The sequence below is a fragment of the Corythoichthys intestinalis genome, chromosome 7 (assembly GCF_030265065.1).
Source record: "Corythoichthys intestinalis isolate RoL2023-P3 chromosome 7, ASM3026506v1, whole genome shotgun sequence".
Taxonomy (NCBI): domain Eukaryota; kingdom Metazoa; phylum Chordata; class Actinopteri; order Syngnathiformes; family Syngnathidae; genus Corythoichthys; species Corythoichthys intestinalis.
In genome coordinates, this window is record NC_080401.1 from 4,604,751 (window position 1) to 4,626,294 (window position 21,544).

Consider the following 21,544-nt stretch of genomic DNA (forward strand, 5'->3'; position numbering starts at 1 on the left):
CACCTCTGATGCAGTCGTGTCCAGGCCCGGAGTGACTAATCGGGAGCTTCTGGACGATTCCAGAAGGGCCGGCCGGCCAGATGGGCCGGTCCGCGTTTTATTTAAAAAAAAAAAAAAAAAATTACACTGTTATCATTTTTTGTTTGGTATTTATTTATGACAGTGTCACTGAGTATAACTTACATTCTGTTACCGCTGTCCCTGTGGGCCGTTTTAAAAAAAAAAAAAACAGTATTATTTTTTTTTCCAGACTCATCCTCACGTGTGCAGACGAAAAATACAGCATGCAGCTCCGCCCCCTAATTGTAGTCTGTATTGAGCCAAATTAGCTGCTATCTCGGTGCTCGGATGGATAAAAAGAGCAAGGGTGGCGCTGAAAAATAAGAATTAAAAAGAGAAAAGCACTCGTGAAAGAATCGGCAAAATGCGCGAAAATAGCTAATTTTTTTCATGCAACGACCTTGCTGCCTCAAACTACAGAGGATTACAACGAAAGTGGTAAGGCCAGATGGCGAATAAAATGCAACTTGCACCGTGTGATACGACAATATGTAATTGTGGAAACTTTGGCTTCTTGTAGCACCTCACAAGGGATATGTAGCAGCAAGCATTAGCCATAATGAACACACCACAGGTGCAGAGCTGGAAGGTAGGATTGCCATGTCGTTCAGCGAGTGAACATTAGAATTAATATAATCAATTACGTGGCGTTTTTAAAGTGGAAATGGAAAATGGATAATAGTATCATTAGAAGTTGTTACAATGTGCAATACGTATTCTTTATTTTTCATATTGTTATGTTGCTATGTTTGTTTTATCTGTAAGCACTCATTTTGTTAATATTTGATGTTGCAGAAAAGGTCTTATTTATTCATTTATTTTGGGGCTGCCAAAATTATCGCGTTAACGGGCGGTAATTAATTTTTTTAATGAATCACGTTAAAATATTTGACGCAATTAACGCACATGCCCTGCTCAGACAGATTTAAATGACAGTACAATGACATGCCCACTTGTTAATTGTGCTTTATGGAGTTTTGCCGCCCTCCGCTGGCGTTTGGGTGCGACTGATTTTATAGGCTTCAGCACCCATGAGCATTGTGTAAGTAATTATTGACATCAACAATGGCGGGCTACTAGTGTATTTTTTGATTGAAAATTTTACAAATTTTATTAAAACGAAAACATTAAGAGGGGTTTTAATATAAAATTTCTATAACTTGTACTAACATTTATCTTTTAAGAACTACAAGTCTTTCTATCCATGGATCGCTTTAACAGAATGTTAATAATGTTAATGCCATCTTGTTGATTTATTGTTATAATAAACAAATACAGTCCTTATGTACCTTATGTTGAATGTATATATCCATCTTGTGTCTCATCTTTCCATTCCAACAATAATTTACAGAAAAATATGGCATATTTTATAGATGGTTTGAATTGCGATTAATTACAATTAATTTTTAAGCTGTAATTAACTCGATCAAAAATTTTAATCATTTGACAGGCCTAATTTATTTTTCAAATGTATCATTTAATATAGTTTTTTTTTAAATCCATTTTTAAATTTGTTCAAAATATGTTGTGTTGCACTTGTTAAAATAAAGCCACCTTGTTAAACAACCATGACCTGCACTGAATTGGAATACACAGAATTACAGTACACGGCTTTAGAGAACACTGAACTTAACACGTGTATGCATAATGACATAATTTTAAATGAGTGGGCCGGTCTGAGGCATGAAATTCCAGGGCCGAAAATGAGTCCCACTCCGGCCCTGGTCGTGTCTCTGAAAGGTGTGTTTGAATCTGGCATGGGGTACGTAGCTCTCAGTCGAGTGACCAGTCGCAATGGTTTGAGAAGTTTATTTTGATGAAAGAAAGATTTACGCCAACCCAGATATAACCAATGCTCTCGCTCAGAGGACAGAGGCTTCGCTGGCCCACGTGATGCCCCTCCTTCACCTCATGCCGACGATGGATTCAGCAACGCAACTGGTCGTCATCCACCATAACACGGAAGGACTGTTTGGTCACCTAGACGATATCGTGAGTCACCATGAGCTGCTGTTTGCTGATGTTTTGTGCTTTACAGAAACACACTTCCAACAATCAGTGACTGCTGGAAACGCTCGCTTGGAAGGCTACACGATGTTTCACCGGAACCGAAGTGCTTCCTATTCAAACTGTCCTGACTTGGTAACAAAACTTGGTGGTGGCGTTGCTATATGTGTAAAAAAAAATCACATTGTGGCCAAGGAAATTAAATACATTCAGGGCGAGACGGATTTGGAGTTTGTCGTGGTGAAACTTGACTCTCCTGTCAATGTGCTAATTGCTGCTGTGTACAGGGCTCCGGCCCACAACCTGCGCTCCTTCCTGCAAAACCTGGGAAATTTGCTTTGTTCCCTTGAGGTGATGGATAATCAACAGATCTTGGTATGTGGAGATTTTAATGAAGATGTGTTTTCAGATGCGCACAAACCCATTTTTGAACTGTTTCTCTCAAAAGGTTACAAGCAACTCATCACTCCCATCACCACTGAGAAGTACACATTGCTTGACCTCATTTTTGTGTCTAAACCTCAGTGTGCTCTTCATTCAGGTGTCCTTCGAACGTACTACAGCTATCACAATCCTGTCTTTTGTGTTTTAGGCGATGAAAGGTGAGTAATCTCAAAGAAATGCAAAAGAACAATTTGGATTTAATTTGCAATGTGCATAGTTTTGTTAGTCACAGAGGTGGTGAGTATAAAAATGAGGTAGAGAGCGGCAGATGATTTAAAAATAGTATTGTTGAACTGATTTGTGTGTGAAGAAGCATTTTGTTGAGATAATATAATTTCATGATCTGTAGGCTCTGTAGGAAATGTAATGCGAATATCGGGTGGAAAACTGTCATTTTGAAAACTTAACCTAACCTTGACAGTCTGACAGTGAAGTATTGCAAACCGTCCTGTTTAAAATCAATTTGTCAAGGGAAATAAATGGGTTGATATTCCTTTGCCAAAAATATTTGTTCATTTTTCACATTTGAGATTGGTCAATATGTAGTTTTGCTCAGAATTATACGTTGGTTTCAATTATATCACATTCACCAAATTTCTGACAAGGTGTTTCTGCCTGACACCAGTGTCGGCAGCCGGGTTGCCATTTGCAAATGATAATCTGCTGTACCTAGATAAGTAATGATTCAATTTATGTGAAAATTTGACATGAGAAAAATATTTATTAAAGAGGTGCAGAGTGGAGGGAATGGTGGAATCTTTATAGTTATTATTATTAATTGTTAAAAATTGGAAACTGTTTTAGATTAATTAGAGCACAATCAAACAATAATAAGGTTAATGGCTTTTTGTTGAAAATAGATACTGAGGTTCAAAAAGCATTGTTTAGTGAACCAGAAGGTCAGTAGAAGTAAGGAAGAAGGGTCAGGTCAGTTCAAGCACAGGAAAGGCAGAGTGAGAGTTTTTGTTTGTTTGTTTGCCGTTGTTGTTGTTTTTTTTTATTTTTTTTTACCTTTCCTATTTTGCACAATCATCAACACGTTATGAGAACGGAAAAGAGACAAGGTGAGTACATACATTTTTTTTATGTGTTAATTGAATTGTTGTAAAAGTTTTGTGTTCTACTGTACTTTTAACAGACTTGGAGAGCAAGTGCCATAAGTGTGCCTTTCACACCAGGGTGGAAACTAGCATGACATGTCTTCATTCATTTGTAAGTAACAATATGCATGTTGTCAGTATACATATTCTACACTCAGCACTACTACGTGTGTGGTTTTTTTTTTGTGTGTATTCTTTAAAAGTGGCATGTGGCATTAGGTGCTCCATTTGTGAATTAAGACAAAGAATGGATGCAGCACTGATTATTGGAAACTCAGCCACTATGGTAGGAATACCTCCATGAGACTTGGAGTGAATCCCATTTCATCCCTTGGCCCTACCCCTTCCCCCTACCCCTTGGCCCTTCAAACGGAGCAATAAGGGGTAGGGCTTGAAACGTTAGCCCTACGAATTGGGACACCCCTTCACACTCACGTACGTCATAAGTCCATTCCGCCAATTGTGACGTCATCAAAAAGCGACAGAACTGAATCAACATGCATGCTTCTGTGGTGCCCACGTTCTCCTTGGCTATGAAGATATTTTTACAAATATCTGCGTCGAATCGACGGAAGGCCATCAGGCGAAGGCGTCTTCGACATCTGGGAGCATTGCTGTATCTTGCTGGGGTATGTAGAATGAGAAAGTAATACAAATAACGTGTGTGAGTGAGCACTTTTTAAGTGTCCGGCCAGCACAAATGTTTGGTAGCCTCCAGAGATAGCGTGTGAAAGTAACAATGTGTGTGTGTTTGAAAGTTCTTCTAACTGTACATTCGTGATATTTTGTTATTCAGAAACAATCTGCCTGCCTTTTTTGATTTGCTGAATTATTGACTGGAGTAGTGTCCTAGCCTGGTTAACCAAACAAAAAGCAACAACTAACGTGTGGCTTTTGTTACTCGCCTCCTTCCGTTTGGGATAAAAATGCTGCTGAGGGGGGTTTGAACCCATTTTTTTGTACTAAGTTCAGATTTGATTACATAAATACATTCACTGCATTGTGTGTGCCATCAATGTGTTGGTTTGGGAGGATGAAAGCCTGATATTTCCATTTTTTTCTTTCCAGCAGATGGGTCATCCCACAAATTATTGCCGGTTGGACCATAATATGCCTGTACTAAGGTTGTGGTTCAATGTTGAGGCGGACTTGAGGCAGGACCTACGCCTCAGCAGAAGAGCCATAAACGCTGTCCAAAAGCTGCTGCAGAGAGAGCAGGACCATGGTTGGGGTGGGCAACTGGAGGTCCTGATCTATATATACTGGTTGGCACATGGACTCTTTTACATCGTGGTGGCTCGTGTGTTCAACGTCCCCAAATCCACGGTGCACAGAGTCGTCCACAAAGTGGCAAATTACATATGCCGAAACATACGGCGTGCCATTGCATTCCCCGAGGCTGGAGAGCTGGATGCAGTTGGCAGAGGATTTGCCCAGCTATCTGGGAGCCCTGCATTCAGGAATGTTGTGGGTGTAATAGATGGTAGCCACATTAGAATCAAACCACCAGCACGGCACCAAATTGACTATATTAACTACAAAGGCTGTTATTCAATTAACATGCAGGCAATATGTGATTCCACTGGAAGATTTCTGGACATCTTTGTAGGTTACCCGGGATCCGTTCATGACTCGAGGGTCATGAAGAACAGCACCTGCTACAAGGCGAGGCGGTACCCTCCACCAGGCTACATCCTCCTTGGGGATGGTGGCTACCCGTGTCTGGAAACACCAATCTGCCTCATGACTCCGTATAAGGAACCAGTCAATGGACCAATACAGGGGCGCTACAACCACCATCATGCCAAGGGCCGCAGTATAATTGAGCGAGCCTTCGGGGTAATGAAGACCAGGTGGCGTTGTACCCTTTTCAAAGCACTGGAGGTGAGGCCAGTGTTTGCTCCTCTGGTCGTTGCATCCTGTGCTTTCCTCCACAATGTGTGTCTGGACAATGAGGACGTGGCACAGGACATCCTGGAACCCCTACCTCCCGGAGACCACCTAGCAGTTAATGAGGGGCCTGGAAATGCAACACGGGACAGATTGGCAGCCCAGGTGTCACAATGTTGATGTGCAATGTATATAGTTTTTGGTGATATTTGTTTTTTTGCATGCTTTTTCTCCCATTTTCCCATTACATTGTAATGTAATGCATCATTTTTTATTTTGTGAAAAATCTCTTCAAAACAATATCCGTTTCAGTCATTCATATGATGATGTGATAATAATGCTCACAAACTGTTAATCCTTTCTTTTATTAGCAGCATCTTTTTAGTAAAAGTGAACATAGTGCAAATTGCTGCTTAAAGTGTCTGGTGCATCTAAACAGTAATAAAGTACAATAAGTAAAATAAACAGTATGGATACGACCAGATAAGAAAATTGAACATAAGACAACAATAAACAAAATGAAGAGCTGGTGGGGTGACTGGAGCAGGAACAGCACATGGCACATTCTGGGCTCAGCGATATTCTGGGGGGACAAAACATGACATAACATTATAGAATACACTTTTATCCATTGCAAAAAATGTGTTACAGAATGAGGAAGTATTGGCTGTGTGTACAATAGATGCATGGCGCGTCAACTTACACATTTTGTCCACCATGTGCTCAAACAGAGCTAAAAAGCGGTCCATTCTTTGCTGTGTCTCCTCATGGCGCTGCTGCTCCTTCTCACTCTCCTGCACCAGGTATTCAAGTATGGGGTTGGACTTTCTTCTTTTTGGGGATGGGGATGTGGATGTGGATGGTGGAGGACGACTCTGACATTGTGAGGGAACAGTGACTGTTCATGGCGCATCGGAGGTGCTGGGCTCAGCGACGTTCTAGGGGAACAAACAACATTACATGATAGCATGCACTTTAATCCATTAACAAAAAAGGTGTTACGGAATGAGGGAGTGGTGGCTGTGTGTACAATACAATATATTTGGACATACCGTGCACATTAACCAAAAAAAACAATATATGGCTGTATGTTTACCAAAGCACTTTGGATGATGGCATCCTCTGCGCATGAATCCACCAAGAGTGGAGGGTCCATTGCTGCCCTTGCTCCCAGCACCGCGTGCATGTCATCATAATATTGCCACGTTGTGGCGGTCTCCTGGCCTTGGTCTGTCCCACCCCCAGAGCAGGGAGTTTTCAGCTCCTGTAAGAAGCAATACAATGGCAATTATGAATGTACTTCATTGCTCGCTGACAATATTTGGGGAGTACATAGTATTCATCTATTTAACGGGCATTACTTTCTGTTTACCGTGTACTTTTTTTTTTTAATTCTCCCATTTTTTGGAGACCTGCTGGGAGGACACCTTCCCCTCCAGCCCCAGCTCCTTGATCAGCTTCCTGTGTTGTAAATGCGAGGGATAATGTATGAATTGTTAACTAACAAACAAACTCTGGCAAAAACAACCTGCTTAGTGGAGTTAATTTTACTCACTCCCACTGTTGTTTGGCCGAGGCTTTTGATTTCAAGAACCGTTCTTCGTTCTCAGAGCGAAACCTGATAAGGGTCTTTGTTTGTGCTGGACTCCCTGTGAATCACATTCACAAACATGAATATTTGTGATAATAGGTAGCGAAATGACGCACACGTCGCTCAAAAGCAACTTCTCTATTGTCAATCTACTACATTGCTCGCAAATTTTAAACGACAACTGTGTTGTTTTTCGACTTTTCCCAGCACCTTCACATGCATTGACCGATTCCTTATTAATGCAATAATTAGCGATTTCGCCGATGTGCGTTTATAGTGGAAAAAAACTACACATTGCGACGTAAGTCCCACTCACACAATACATCAGTTATCACAACTTAAAACTGTTAAAATAGTAAAATTAGGGAAAAACAGAGCTACTTACATTTGTGTACTTCTTTCCTTGGCTCCGCCATTTTGGAAATGATTCTCAGGGTAATCGCTTTGCACCCTGGGAAATTTCGCGTAACCCTTTGTTTGGAGTGAGGGTAGTCATGGCCCTCCGTTTGCAGGGGTGGAAAGCTGTCCCCCTTACCCCTCCCCCTCCACATTAGCGTGAATTGGGACAGCCCTACCCCTACACGTGAACGCGCAAAACGGAGGAGAAGGGGTAGGGCCAAGGGGTGAAATGGGATTCACCCTTGGACTTGCTGGCCCAACAAAGGAATGACGTGATGAAAAGTCTGGAAAGATGCCTCTCCTAAAGATCCAACAAGTCGCTTTCTGTTCTCTTAAATTGTGTTCTATTCGTCAAGATTAAAAGGTTAGTGCAGCTTGCAGCAGTATAATAATTATTATTATAATACTAATATATAATAATTATAATATAATAATATATAATATAATAATAATAATAGGTCTGTGGCGTGATGGTCTAAGTATGGCGTCGTTATCCTTGTACTAAGAAAAATACACACAGGCACTATCCATGCCTCCTGGCTCAAAAAGGTATCTAATAGCAACTAATACATTCCCATTACCCTGATTACAATCGTAATTAAGTAACTGAGATGCATTGATGCATGCACTGATCTCTAACAGGTTTCCTATGGAGCAAAAAGACAAGATGATGCAATGAGCATTTTAGCCCTCTCCACCCTGAGCCCACCAGCTTCTGCCAATAATCATGCTTGACACCCTGGGCAGAAGTTCGCTGATGTCAGACCCCTCACACACTCCTCTATCACAAGGCTGTGATGAGCCCAATGCTCTTTCCACACTACACCGGCAAGTACAGACAGGGCAGCTCCTGCAAAGCCATTGTGACATTTGCAGGCAACAAATGATAGCGGGACTGATCTGAGACAAGCTGCATTAATGACAGCATGGCCTATCTATTTTTCAGTCATGCTTTCATTTACCCACTGTGTGAGAAATATACTTCTCCTTGGATTGATTTTTTTTTTTTAGTATGGGATTGTAACCTCCTAAAATGAACCAATCAAATGTCAGTTTTCAAACTTCAGCACTCTGGACAGCTCACTAACACTTATATGTGTGGGGTAGATAAAATATTTTATCTTGGGTCAAAAAAATAACGATGAAAAAACATGCTACAACCACAATATCAGAAGTGGTATTACAGTTCAACTCTCATCATTAATTCTGACTATTTGCGAATACTCCATTCCAGCTACAAACTCTGTCCAGTCATCATGGTGTTTTTTTTCTTAAATATTAATTCATACTGAACTCTGCGTCTGCCAGACACCACACTGGCCAGCAGACACCCAAGAGTGCTTATTAGGATGAGCACTACGGTTGACCCACTCACCAAATCTATCTGCTGGCCAATGTGATGTCAAGTAGATGAAGGGGTGACTGGACAGACTTTGCGCTTTAAGTTGTGCGCATTGCTTTTAGGTTGTATCTCATTCAGTGCCATCGACAGCAATACTGTTGATGTCCAATACATGTAAACTGCGATTGTCTAGCAGTGATGATGACTGCCAGGTCTTCAACTCTAAAAGATTGGGCATATATTGTATCACTGTGTGGTATTGAATGATCATTGTCTGTGGACAGGAGAAGCTGTCACTGTCATGTCATATCATTTCCTGTTTTATTTTGAAGGTTTCACCCTCCTCGTGTCTGCGCACTTGCCCTTCCTCTGGTCACCTAATCACCTATTGTTTCCACCTGTTCCCCATTACCGCCTGTGTATATATTGCCTTAGTTTCCCTGGTCCTGTGCAGAAGTGTCTTTCTACTCAAGTAAGTCACCGCAGCCTTTGTCATAGCTTTCATAGTAACCCTGTATATTTATCCTCCATTTGGAGCGCTTTGTGTTAGTAAATTTTGATCATAGTAATCCTGACTGTCCTCTTTTTGGAGCATTTTATGTTGTTAAATTTCCTCCCTTTTGGAGTGCTTTTTTGTTTCTAGTCATCCTGACTCATTCCTCCGTTGGAGCGCTTTCTGTTTGTACTTTTCTCATCCCTGCATGTCAGCGGAAGAACCTGTGTTTTCAAAATAAAAGTTTTTTGCCCGAAACTCTGCAACTGAGTCCACCTCGTCATCTCGGCCTGACAGAACACTTCTGCCAGAAATGGACCCAGCGGAGTGTTCCGAATTCTTTGCCACACTGCAAGAGCAAGCGGCTCGCCTCACCCGCCAGGAAGACTTCCAAGCCACGATGGCTGCACAGCTGGTCCAGATGAACAATCATATGATGGGGCTCACAGCCCAGCTGCTCTCAGCACACTCGGCCCCCACTGCTAGATCCGCCGCCTGCTCCCCTCCTGCTTCCTCCCCCACAGTCTCTGGAAGAGGACCTAGATTAGCGCCACCGCAGCGGTTCTGTGGGGATCCAGGTACAAGCCAAGCTTTTATTACTGAATGCGGCATGCACTTTGATTGTTCGCCTCACGATTTCACCTCAGATCGCTCTTGTATTGCCTTCATGGTGTCCCACATGTCGGGACGGGCCCGGGCCTGGGCCATGGCTGAGTGGGAGCGCGATTCACTATCATGCCATGTCTTGTCCTCATTTAAAGACGCCCTAAAGAAGACGTTTGACCCCGTTTGTTCTGAGAGAGACCGAGCCCGAGAACTCAGCAGCTTGCATCAGGGTAAAGCCTCAGTCAACGATTATGCTATTCAGTTCCGTACCCTGGCCGCGGGTTGTGGCTGGTGCCACACTGCCCTGTATGACACTTTTTTCAAGGGACTCTCTCCCACTATCCATGATCGACTCGTACCGCTCGACCTTCCGGAGGGGTTGGACGACCTCATCGCCCTTGCCATACGCACTGACCACCGTCTTGAGGAGCTTAGCAAGAGCAGACCTATCCATGCTGTGAGATCGCCTCCCGAGTCACTGGAGCGGTCCGAACCTCAACGTGCTCAAACCCCCTCAGTCGCACCTCATAGGGCCCATAAAGACACCGTACCCATGCAACTCAGACACATGCGTACATCTCCAGAGGAGCGCAGACGCCGACACCAGAAGAGACTGTGTTTCTATTGTGGGAGCTCGGGACACCTGGTTGCGGTTTGCGCCGCCCGCAGAGCTAAGCCCAGCCACAACAATAAACCTGTGTGTGCCACTCCTCGCTCTACGACCACCATTCAAGTAAAACACGGGTCCTCCTCACATACACTCCCCACCCTCATTGACTCCGGCGCTGATGACTGTCTGATGCCATGGAGTGTTTGCAACCTCCTGGGCCTACAGGCTGTCCCACTCGATCGACACCTGGTGGCAAGATCCCTCAATGGGGAGAAACTGTTCACCATCACCCATTCCTGCGAACCGGTAGAAATCACAGTTCAAGGACACACTGAGACCATGTCATTCCGTTTGTTTCCTGCCCAAACTCAGTCATTAGTTTTGGGACTCTCATGGCTTCGCAAACACCAACCCCACATTGAGTGGAACTCCGGGTACATACTGGGGTGGGGTGGAGACTGCTGGGGACGTTGTCTGGCGGTTGTGAACCCGGGGGTTGGCGATCCTGGTGTTGGTGAGACTGTGATTAATAAGTTTTCTCTTTCTGTCACTCCAGAGCAAAAGATCGACTTGAGCACCATTCCCGAGTGTTATCACCACCTACGCCAGGTTTTCAGTAAGACCCGAGCCCAGTCTCTGCCACCCCACCGTCCCTATGACTGTGCTATTGACCTTATCCCTGGCTCCACTATCCCCAGGGGGCGCCTGTATCCCATCTCTGGTCCCGAAAAAGCTGCCATGCGTGAATACATTCAATCCTCCTTGAAAGCAGGGCTCATCCGTCCTTCCTCGTCCGCAGCTGGGGCGGGCTTCTTTTTTGTAGGCAAGAAGGATGGGTCACTCCGTCCCACCATAGACTACCGCCAGCTCAACGACATCACCATCAAGAATCGCTATCCATTCCCCCTCATGTCTTCAGTATTCGACCAATTGCAGCAAGCCAAAGTCTTCACAAAGTTAGATCTACGCAATGCCTACCACTTAGTGCGCATTAGAGAGGGAGACGAGTGGAAGACGGCCTTTAACACCCCAGATGGCCACTATGAATATCTGGTTATGCCCTTCGGCCTCACCAACGCACCTGCATTTTTCCAAGCATTAATCAATGACGTCCTCCGTGATTTTCTTGACCGTTTCGTCTTTGTCTATCTGGACGACATCCTTATTTACTCCCCAGATCTAGCCACCCACAAGCAGCACGTGGAATCAGTTTTGAAGCACCTTCTCACCAATGACCTTTATGTTAAAGCAGAGAAAAGCGAATTTCATGTTGACTCTATCTCGTTCCTGGGCTTTATTATAACCCCTGGGGGGATCCAGATGGATCCAGCCAAAGTAAACACAGTAGTTAACTGGCCAACACCGGGCAGTCGTAAGAAGCTTCAGCAATTTCTTGGGTTCGCCAACTTTTACAGGCGATTTATCCGCAGTTTTAGTAAGATTGCTGGCCCTCTTCACGCTCTTACCTCCACCAAGGTGCAGTTCAAATGGACCCCTGCGGCAGAGGCAGCGTTCCGGGCCTTGAAGAACCGCTTCACTACAGCCCCCATCCTGACCATGCCTGATCCCCGTCGTCAGTTCGTGGTGGAAGTCGACGCCTCCTGTGAGGGCATTGGGGCTATACTGTCCCAGCGAGCGGAGCATGATGGGAAGATGCATCCCTGCGCCTTCCTTTCCCGCCGCCTATCTCCAGCTGAGCGGAACTACAACGTGGGCGACCGAGAACTACTCGCCATCAAGACCGCTCTGGAGGAGTGGCGGCATTGGCTCGAGGGGGCGGAGCAACCCTTCATAGTTTGGACAGATCATCGAAATCTAGAGTATCTCAAGACAGCTAAGAGACTCAATTCTCGCCAGGCCAGGTGGGCGCTATTTTTTTGACAGATTTTCCTTCTCTATCTCTTACAGGCCGGGGTCCCAGAACATCAAAGCAGACGCCCTCTCTCGCCTCTACGACCCCGAGCCTGTAGCCAAGGAACCTGAAACCATCCTGCCACTGAATTGTGTGGTAGGGGCGGTAACTTGGCAAATAGAAACGGAGGTTAAGCAGGCATTAGGGGGGGTCCGGACACCTCGGGGGTGCCCTGAGAACCGACTATTCGTCCCGGCTGACCTACGCCCCCGGGTGATCCAATGGGCCCACTCCACGCCGCTTTCCTGTCATCCGGGAGTCAGGCGCACCATGCACGCCATCTCCCGGAGGTTCTGGTGGCCAGGCATGGAGCCGGAGGTCCGGGAGTACGTTGAGGCTTGCTCGGTCTGCGCCCGAAACAAGACGTCCACCAGACCACGCATGGGCCTCCTTCAACCTCTCCCGATTCCCTCCAGACCATGGGCAGAGATATCTTTGGACTTTGTCACGGGGCTCCCTGTTTCCCAGGGAAACACCACGATCCTCACAGTAGTCGACCGGTTCTCCAAAATGGCCCACTTCATAGCCCTGCCAGCCTTGCCCTCTGCTAAGGACACTGCAGGAATCATGATGAGACAGATATTCCGCATTCACGGCTTCCCCCGGGACATCGTCTCTGACCGGGGGCCACAGTTTGTGTCACAGTTTTGGAAAGAGTTTTGCCGTCTCATCGGAGCAAAGGCCAGCCTCACGTCGGGATACCATCCGGAGTCCAACGGCCAGACCGAGCGCCTCAACCAACAGTTGGAGACCGGCCTCCGCTGTCTGGTATCCCAGAACCCATCCACATGGAGCAATCACCTGGTCTGGGTCGAATATGCCCACAACACCCTTCCCACCTCAGCCACAGGTATGTCACCCTTCAAATGCGTCCATGGCTACGATCCGCCTTTGTTTGCCGCACAGGAGCGGGAGGTCTCTGTCCCGTCTGCCCATGCCTTGGTCCGCCGCAGCAGACGCATCTGGGAAGCAGCTCGCCAAGTCCTCGTCCGCCAAGGAGATCGCGTGAAGAAGGCCGCAGACCGCCACCGACGCCCAGCACCCGCCTACAAGGCGGGACAGCGAGTGTGGCTGAGCGCCCGAAACCTTCCCCTCCGGGCCACCTGCCGGAAGTTGGCCCCCCGCTTCGTGGGTCCGTATCCAGTCTCGAAGGTTGTAGGCCCGGCGGCAGTGCGCCTGCGACTCCCACGTTCCCTGAAGGTCCACCCCACCTTCCACGTCAGCCAAGTCAAGCCAGTGGTGGAGAGTTCCATGGTGTCTACGCCACCCCCTCCACCTCCTCTGGACATCGACGGCGGCCCTGCCTACCAGGTCAAGAAACTGCTGGCGGTGCGATCCCGAGGTCGAGGCCGCCAGTATCTTGTGGACTGGGAGGGCTACGGCCCTGAGGAGAGACAGTGGATCCCCTCTCGGTTCATCCTGGACCCCTCCTTGATCAGGGACTTCCACAGGGACCACCCCGACCAGCCTGGACCGTCTGGTAGCCGGTCCTAGAGGGGGGGTTCTGTCATGTCATGTCATTTCCTGTTTTATTTTGAAGGTTTCACCCTCCTCGTGTCTGCGCACTTGCCCTTCCTCTGGTCACCTAATCACCTATTGTTTCCACCTGTTCCCCATTACCGCCTGTGTATATATTGCCTTAGTTTCCCTGGTCCTGTGCAGAAGTGTCTTTCTACTCAAGTAAGTCACCGCAGCCTTTGTCATAGCTTTCATAGTAACCCTGTATATTTATCCTCCATTTGGAGCGCTTTGTGTTAGTAAATTTTGATCATAGTAATCCTGACTGTCCTCTTTTTGGAGCATTTTATGTTGTTAAATTTCCTCCCTTTTGGAGTGCTTTTTTGTTTCTAGTCATCCTGACTCATTCCTCCGTTGGAGCGCTTTCTGTTTGTACTTTTCTCATCCCCGCATGTCAGCGGAAGAACCTGTGTTTTCAAAATAAAAGTTTTTTGCCCGAAACTCTGCAACTGAGTCCACCTCGTCATCTCGGCCTGACAGTCACCTATGGGTGGCATATACCAAATCTTCAAATTCCTAAGTATGGAAATTAGCCACAAAACTAAGCTTTATTGGAGTTATTCTAGCCTTCACTAAGAGAAATCTTCTTAACTCAGGGGGTATTATTGACGGCAATGGATGTAAATTTCATTTTGACCAGGAGAGACCGACCTGTCCCCACTCCTTAAAATGAAACATAGGAAATGAATGATACCATTTTGTTTAATCTTTTTTTTTTTCTTCTTATACATGTATCCATGTGCTCAAAATTGTTTTGGTGTATCATATGTTCACATGGCATGTGTATTTCTTTTGTAATTGTTATGTAATGTGTAACCTTACCAATACCGACCCAATTTCCACCCATTTATGCATGGAACTCACATATTATGGTTAATTGTATTGTGCTCTCCCTGTGGACTCTTTAAAGTTGAGGTTTTCTCAATAAAATAAACAAACTGTATAATATTCAACACCCGATAATATATGAAAATATTGGTAACAACATTAATTTATACTACCTTTATCGGCTGATATTATCAGGTGGCCAATATTATCAGATAATTCTAATCTGATTATTAATTTTTTATATATAATATATTCTGTATATCATGTTTGATTCATAATTAAAGCAGTGCTTATATTCTTTTTTTTTTTTTTTACGTGAATATGTATTTCGGTGCCAAAAAGCATGCTCATCAATGGTATTATTGTCTGCATGGAAATGTCACATGAATGCTGATTGATAATATATTAATAACACATTCTGTACATAATTCTTAATTACTCATATATAAGGCAGTGTGTATTTTTATCAATGTGCAAATGTATATCAATATTTACAATTGTATTGGAATAAATACTGCATGCTCCTTTATTACATGACACGTTAAATGCACCATTTCATCTTGAAAACGATCATTTTGGAAAAATAAAATGTATTTGCTATTGTTACGCTTTTATGTCTTGTATCCTGCGTAAGTGCGTTTATGATGACGTAAAATCCAAATGCTATTTCGCGATTGTATGTTACTTTACATTAAAAAAGAGAGGAACTGTAGTAACAGAATATCGAGATCAAGTTCATCTATATAAATATAATTTTATCTAGACGTATTTTGTTTATCAAACCTCTAAAATGGCTACATAACGTTTATGTTAGTTCTAAATTTATACGTCGCAAAAACATTAATATCGACAAATCTGCGACTACTATCGATGATCTGCAGCTGTTCGACGGCACTTCCAAAGTCCTGTCCTGTTCAAACTATGAAATGGCATCACGGCTACAACGCCTTAAGTATAAGCGTCCAAATTTGGATTCATATTGCATGTTGTATGTACTTCGAAATTTATAAGTAAACACTTTTTTTGTCTTTTCTACACCTCAGTTATTCATATTTTACTTGACGTTTAAGGAAATGTTAGACGTGAAACATTTTTGAGACATTTGCTCAGTGGGTCAAGCAATCATAGATTGTCTTGGACATTTGGGAAATGCAACAAAACATCCGGCCAAACATTAAGTTCAAGTTCATGATAGTTTTTCATATTAACACAGTCTTCGTGCAATATAACTTAACGTCAATCTAACTAACTGTAAATTATGATGCTGTGCGTATTATTGCTCAATTTTCAATTTCCAACACCCCCCCCCCCCCCCCCACACACACACACAAACAGTACTCCAAAATTGTAATAGTCAAAATTGTCCATGCCCAAATAGCGTCTGCACCTGCTATTCCATCTTTCTTTTGTGGACACGAGAGAGGTAGGAAGTTTGTCTTATCACTCCCAGCATTTTTACACTGTACTCTAAGACGTATTTTGTAAAATAGTTACAGTATACTAATATATGAACCCGTTTTCAGCCCACAAAATGCTCTAACTTGTGTAGCTGTAACTATTTTGCGAGCTATGTCATATACATTATTTCGAGGGGGAAAAAGGCTTGCTGCTGTGGATTATGTCTAACTTTTGGTGGATTTAGTTCTGTTTGACATAGATAACAGTTTTTAAATTACAATTCTCCCAGTGATTGAATCCGATTATTTGTAGCGCCCGAAATTGGGGGGGGGGGGGACACTTAAGCGCAGTCGAAGCTTCTAACAAGGCCCTATCATTTAATGTTAAACTTTGTTCTTTTTCATATCGTTTAAAATCTGTTTAAAATCTCAGACAAAATTCAAACATGTTGGAGTGGCCCCCCCACACTACAACAGGAGTGGGGCAGCGGCGGCCTTCACTCGCATTCTCAATGTGCGATAATAAAGTATACTCGACACTTCTAACAATGCCATTTTGTTTAGTCTGCAAACGTAGTCCTTTTTCATATGGAAACAGTTTGAAATGTTCGTCTACATTCAAACACGGTGGAGCTTTTTCCCCCCATTCGAATGTATACAAAAGAGTTTCGTGGCGGGCTTTTTGCGCCTTCTGAACACGCATGCGCCACAACCGCAGCGTCCCTCTTATTCAAATGTATACAAAAGTGAGCGTGGCAGTCCTTTCGAGCCTTCTCAACGCGCATGTGCCACAAATAGCTAACGAAAATAGGTGCGCCAGCCAGTCTCTCGCCAAAATTGAACACAAGGGTTGGGCCTGTTCACTGAGAGTATCATCATTTACAATTGGTAATAGAATGTATACAGTAACAAAATAATGGCTATTGCTTTTTTTTTTTTTTTTTAATCTTGCATAATGAACATGCTAAAAGCCCAAGTCGTGGCCATCCGGCAACAAATAAAGGGCACCGAGTGAGCCCTCACCCTGGACGGTGGGGCCAAGATGACCAAATCCATCCTGAATGTATCGGTGGCCATCTCCAATGGCACCGATACATTCAGGATGGATTTAAATGAACAACAGGTCGACAGTGTGGAGAAAGGAGGAAGCTATTTGTTAATGAATTGTCGGGCTGGAAACAGCAACTCCTCCTTCCTCCACACCACGCCGGACACAAAAACACCTTCGGCGCGATTGAGGTATGTTAATTTTTTTTGCATCTTGGGACAATTTTACAAAATCTGTAATCCTTGTTACTACTGCATTTCATTTAATTCTTACTGCAGTCATATTTCAAGATATTTTTAACCTAATCAATTCATACATCTGCACATCCCTTTTCAGATATCAAGTTTTAAATTGGCAAACTTATTGATGTTGATAAATTGAATAATAACCATACTCTCAATGACATTTAATTTACTTGCGCATGCCTGTCATTCTTGATAATTGTAATGACAGGTCACATGCATATGGAAACCTGATCAGATTTGAGTTCATATGTTTGATTCTTGTATGGTTATGCCATAGCCCAGTGTGTCTCATCCGTGATTCCGAATTGTGTTCACTTGTTGCTGCCTCCTCCTGGCCAGTCCGCTGCCCTTAATGTCACCCACAAGTTGTTGATTGTCTCGTCACCCCCTGTCGATTTATGCCTTTTGTTATAGCGTAGTCCTCGACAAGTCATCACCCACGTGTGTCATGTTTTTCAGTGGTCCATTGTGTTACATTTCCCTGCCCTTCTTTTAACTGTGCTTTTGATTTGTTACGTTCAGTCATATTTTATTGCTTAAAGTACTTTGTTCAGGTGAACAAGTTTGTTAAATACATTTTAGTTTACACCAATTCACCTGTTTTTGCCTATTGTCTCCCTGCACTTGGATCCACACTTTGTATCACATTCACTAATATCCACAGATGATCTCTAGCAAAACCATGACCTCTGTTTCATTCATCTTCAGCACAACATTATCCATTTTCTTATTTAAACACACTCAAGCATGTCAATCATACTAAACTCTACTGTAGACAGAACTGATCGACAGATATCAGACTTAGAATGCTTACAATACGTTATCTCCTTTGCGAATTTCAACATTCAAAATACAACAATTCCTCTGAATAACACAGGTATTGACATTTGTCAGATTTTGCTTTCACTTGTTTTACCTACACAGATCACTGTGCCTGAAGATATTAAAGAGAAGGCCAGGCACCTTTTCTATCCCGAGGCACCATTGGTCACCATCCAGGAGGCTGCTGCAGCGAAGCCCACCGGCAGCCTCCTGACATTGCACGGAACCGTCAGTTCTGTAAGTTTTTTTTGAAACATGCTCAATTGTATGCTTGGGCGGTGGGCACACGCTCATACATTAGGAACATCTTAATCACCTATTTTACATGCAAATCAAGTCTCAATCACCCAATTTGAAGATCTTCCCATCCAATACCACCGGGATGTATTAAGGAAGGAAAAAAATGGCACATCCAAATGCTTTTACCCCCAATTTGAAGAAAGCTATCCAACAAGATAGCTACAGTATATGAAATGATTAGCTAAGTTTTTCTTTTATCACACACTACTGCTTAGGTTGTTTTAATGACCTGACATGTTTTGCCAACTATTTCCGCCTTCATCAGAGAGTTATTGACCCTTTTGGTACTTGAAGTAAATTGCGCTCTGAACCAACTCAATAGTAACAGTCATACCGTATTGGCCAGAATATAAGGCGACCCTGATCATAAGACGACCCCCTCTTTTTCAAGACTCAAGTTTGACAAATTGAACACCTAATTAATCTTTATACAGAAAGTAATTACAGTACATCCGAAACAAATGATTATATAGTTGAGAAAATAAGCATGTTATTTTGCCTCATTCAAATCTTAATATCTGAACATTTAAGTATGTATACTAAAGGGCAATCACATTCGTAAATTAATGCCTTCTGGTTTTTGAAATGTAAATAAACCAATCTATTGTGATAAAACAACAAAATTGCAATAACTGCATTACTCACAAGCATCTTATTTCAATGCAAAAAACACTGTCTTATATTTCATTTAAAATATTGTCCATCAACTAGCAAAACGTATACTTGTACTTTTAGCAGCAATAAACCTGATTAACTAATCAACTTATTTTATTAACCTGTTTGTGACATACAGATGCGTCCCACAAGAATGTGGAGAAAGCGGGGGGACGGGGCAGGTCCCCATGAGGACCTTTTTCCTCAAAGCAGTAAGTACTGTCTATCCACACTACAGATTGCTCTCAAAGTGCATACATAATTTTTTATTTCTGCATTTCAGGAATGAAAAAGCATAAAGATAATGTTGTGGCAGGACGTAGCCACAAATCATTTAGAAAAAAAAACATACAAATTCACCCACCTTGTTGGGAAAATTAACGATTTTGGCTACGTCCTGCATTCAGCAGCACACACCACTATTCAAGTGAGTAAATCAATAATTTAATAGTATCTGTGTGTGTGTTTGTATATATATATGTATATATACAGTGGGGAGAACAAGTATTTGATACACTGTCAGTGGGTTCGGTTACCTGAAATGCTCTGTCCAATTAATTTTTAGTACAAAAGACAGTAAACAAAACAATCCTTTTATTTGAAAAAAATAGAAATAATACAACTTGTGTAAATAAGAGTTGTCCTTTTACGTGATATACAGTATTTTAAATTAGTCTTGTTAAATTTAAAGCATAAAAAAATTGTATCAATTATAAAATCTTCCAATTATATTTAAACACGCTAAAACTAAGCTTTGAATCCTTAGCAGTTACAAATGTAACCAAGTTCAAATTTGTTTTTGCTGAAGACGCTAATAGATGGGATTTTTCTTCAGAAAGCACATATCTAATTGCAGTGGTTAGCTTTCCTATTTTCTTAAATGTAGATTCTGAATTCATTCCCTCATTGTGCCATTTTAAGAGGGTTGTGAAGAGATGTTAACAAATGCTCCCTTTTGTGATTCAATCGCTGAAATGTATTAAAATTCACGAGCACATTTTTTTAGAGCATGCGATTAATCACACAATTATACACATTTACAATGTTGCTCATTAATTATATTGTATGAAATACTTTTGTTTTATTTTTTTCCATACAGTGGTAAAGTGTTGGTAATGGGGACCAGAACCTGTCCTGTAAAGTGAAAAATCACGAAGTAGTGTCTCTGCCCCATTTTTAGCATACTTTTTTCTTTATATATAAATTCAGTAAATTTACATAATACCATATAAATGGATATGTTACCATTAGAACATTAAGAAATAAATAAATTGAAGCGTGTAAATTAAATATGAATTGAATAAAATACAGACTGTACATTCACTCTCTCACTCATGCAACACGTGTGTGTATCAGTGCACACATGAAGATATAAAGGGTACATATTTTTTTTTTTTTAGAACGCTTGTATTCTTAAATTAAGATTTAAAAAATCAACGATGCACTGAGGGCGTGAAGGTTGATTCGCGAAGAAGCAAGGGATCACTGTATATTCAAGTTCAAGGTTATTCTGTTAAATTTCTATAACAATCCACATTTCTATTCGACAGGAATCAACGACAGGGCGGCAACACACGTTAATTGCCTACAACACCATCATGGGTGGAAAGATGGCAGTGACCGCCAGTGGGGCCACCCTGACAATTCCAGGGGCAATTTGGGAAGCAGCTTTTGGGGAGGGCCATCTGCTAATTCCTGCAGATGGAATAAAAGTGACAGTAGTCATGCAAGGAGGCGGTATAATAGGAATAAATAAATAAAGCAAGATATTGAAAAACATCTTCGCTTCATTAATTTTGATTACCTCTTTTTTTCCTCTATCTTTGCCAATGTCATTTAAATTGCACTGACACCCATGTTAACTTATGCCAATAATGCCTATGCACTTCCATGGGGTTGATGCCCATGAATGTCTATTGCATTGGCAAAAAAACTGCTATTCACTCTTGGTGATTTCCAGTGATGGAATCGTGAAGTAATTGTACTTCATTGCATACTTCATACATTACTGTACTTAAGTACAGTTTTTTGTGTATCTATACTTTACTTGAGTACAAATATGAAGTACTTTCACTTTGCTACATTTTACAGCACATATCTGTACTTTTACTCTGCTACTTTTCAAATTGGGGCCTGTGTTACACGTTAAATCATGATTTGATAGTTTCAATTTCGTGTTTCTTGTGTAACTGAAAGCACGCCTTCAGGTGGGTGCTGCACACTCTTGGATATGGTAGGTAGCGGTATGCACCTAATAGTTGCTTTAAAGTGCCTGTGA

At 42.7% G+C, this 21,544-nt stretch overlaps 1 protein-coding gene and 1 long non-coding RNA gene across 2 annotated transcripts; one reads left to right on the top strand and one right to left on the bottom strand.

Moving 5' to 3' along the window:
- Positions 1-417: 417 nt before the first annotated feature.
- LOC130918842 (uncharacterized) lies at positions 418-20,968 on the top strand. Its single transcript, XM_057840976.1, has 9 exons — positions 418-498; positions 581-649; positions 1,927-2,669; positions 3,559-3,575; positions 3,650-3,723; positions 18,415-18,549; positions 19,406-19,478; positions 19,550-19,693; positions 20,817-20,968. The coding sequence occupies exons 2-8, from the start codon at positions 620-622 to the stop codon at positions 19,645-19,647; spliced, it is 1,170 nt and encodes a 389-aa protein (XP_057696959.1). The 5' UTR covers positions 418-498; positions 581-619; the 3' UTR covers positions 19,648-19,693; positions 20,817-20,968.
- On the bottom strand, positions 6,261-7,187 carry LOC130918843 (uncharacterized). Its single transcript, XR_009063842.1, has 4 exons — positions 7,057-7,187; positions 6,874-6,962; positions 6,598-6,765; positions 6,261-6,439 (listed from the first exon to the last, which is right to left on the bottom strand). It is a non-coding gene; the product is annotated as an uncharacterized LOC130918843 (long non-coding RNA).
- Positions 20,969-21,544: the final 576 nt, after the last annotated feature.

Excerpts from the sequence above, each read along its gene's own strand:
- LOC130918842 (XM_057840976.1), top strand. The coding sequence starts at position 620 with ATGAACACACCACAGGTGCAGAGCTGGAAG. Across the intron at positions 18,550-19,405 it reads TGCACGGAACCGTCAGTTCT|ATGCGTCCCACAAGAATGTG; the intron begins GTAAGTTTTTTT and ends TGTGACATACAG. Across the intron at positions 19,479-19,549 it reads GGACCTTTTTCCTCAAAGCA|GAATGAAAAAGCATAAAGAT; the intron begins GTAAGTACTGTC and ends TCTGCATTTCAG.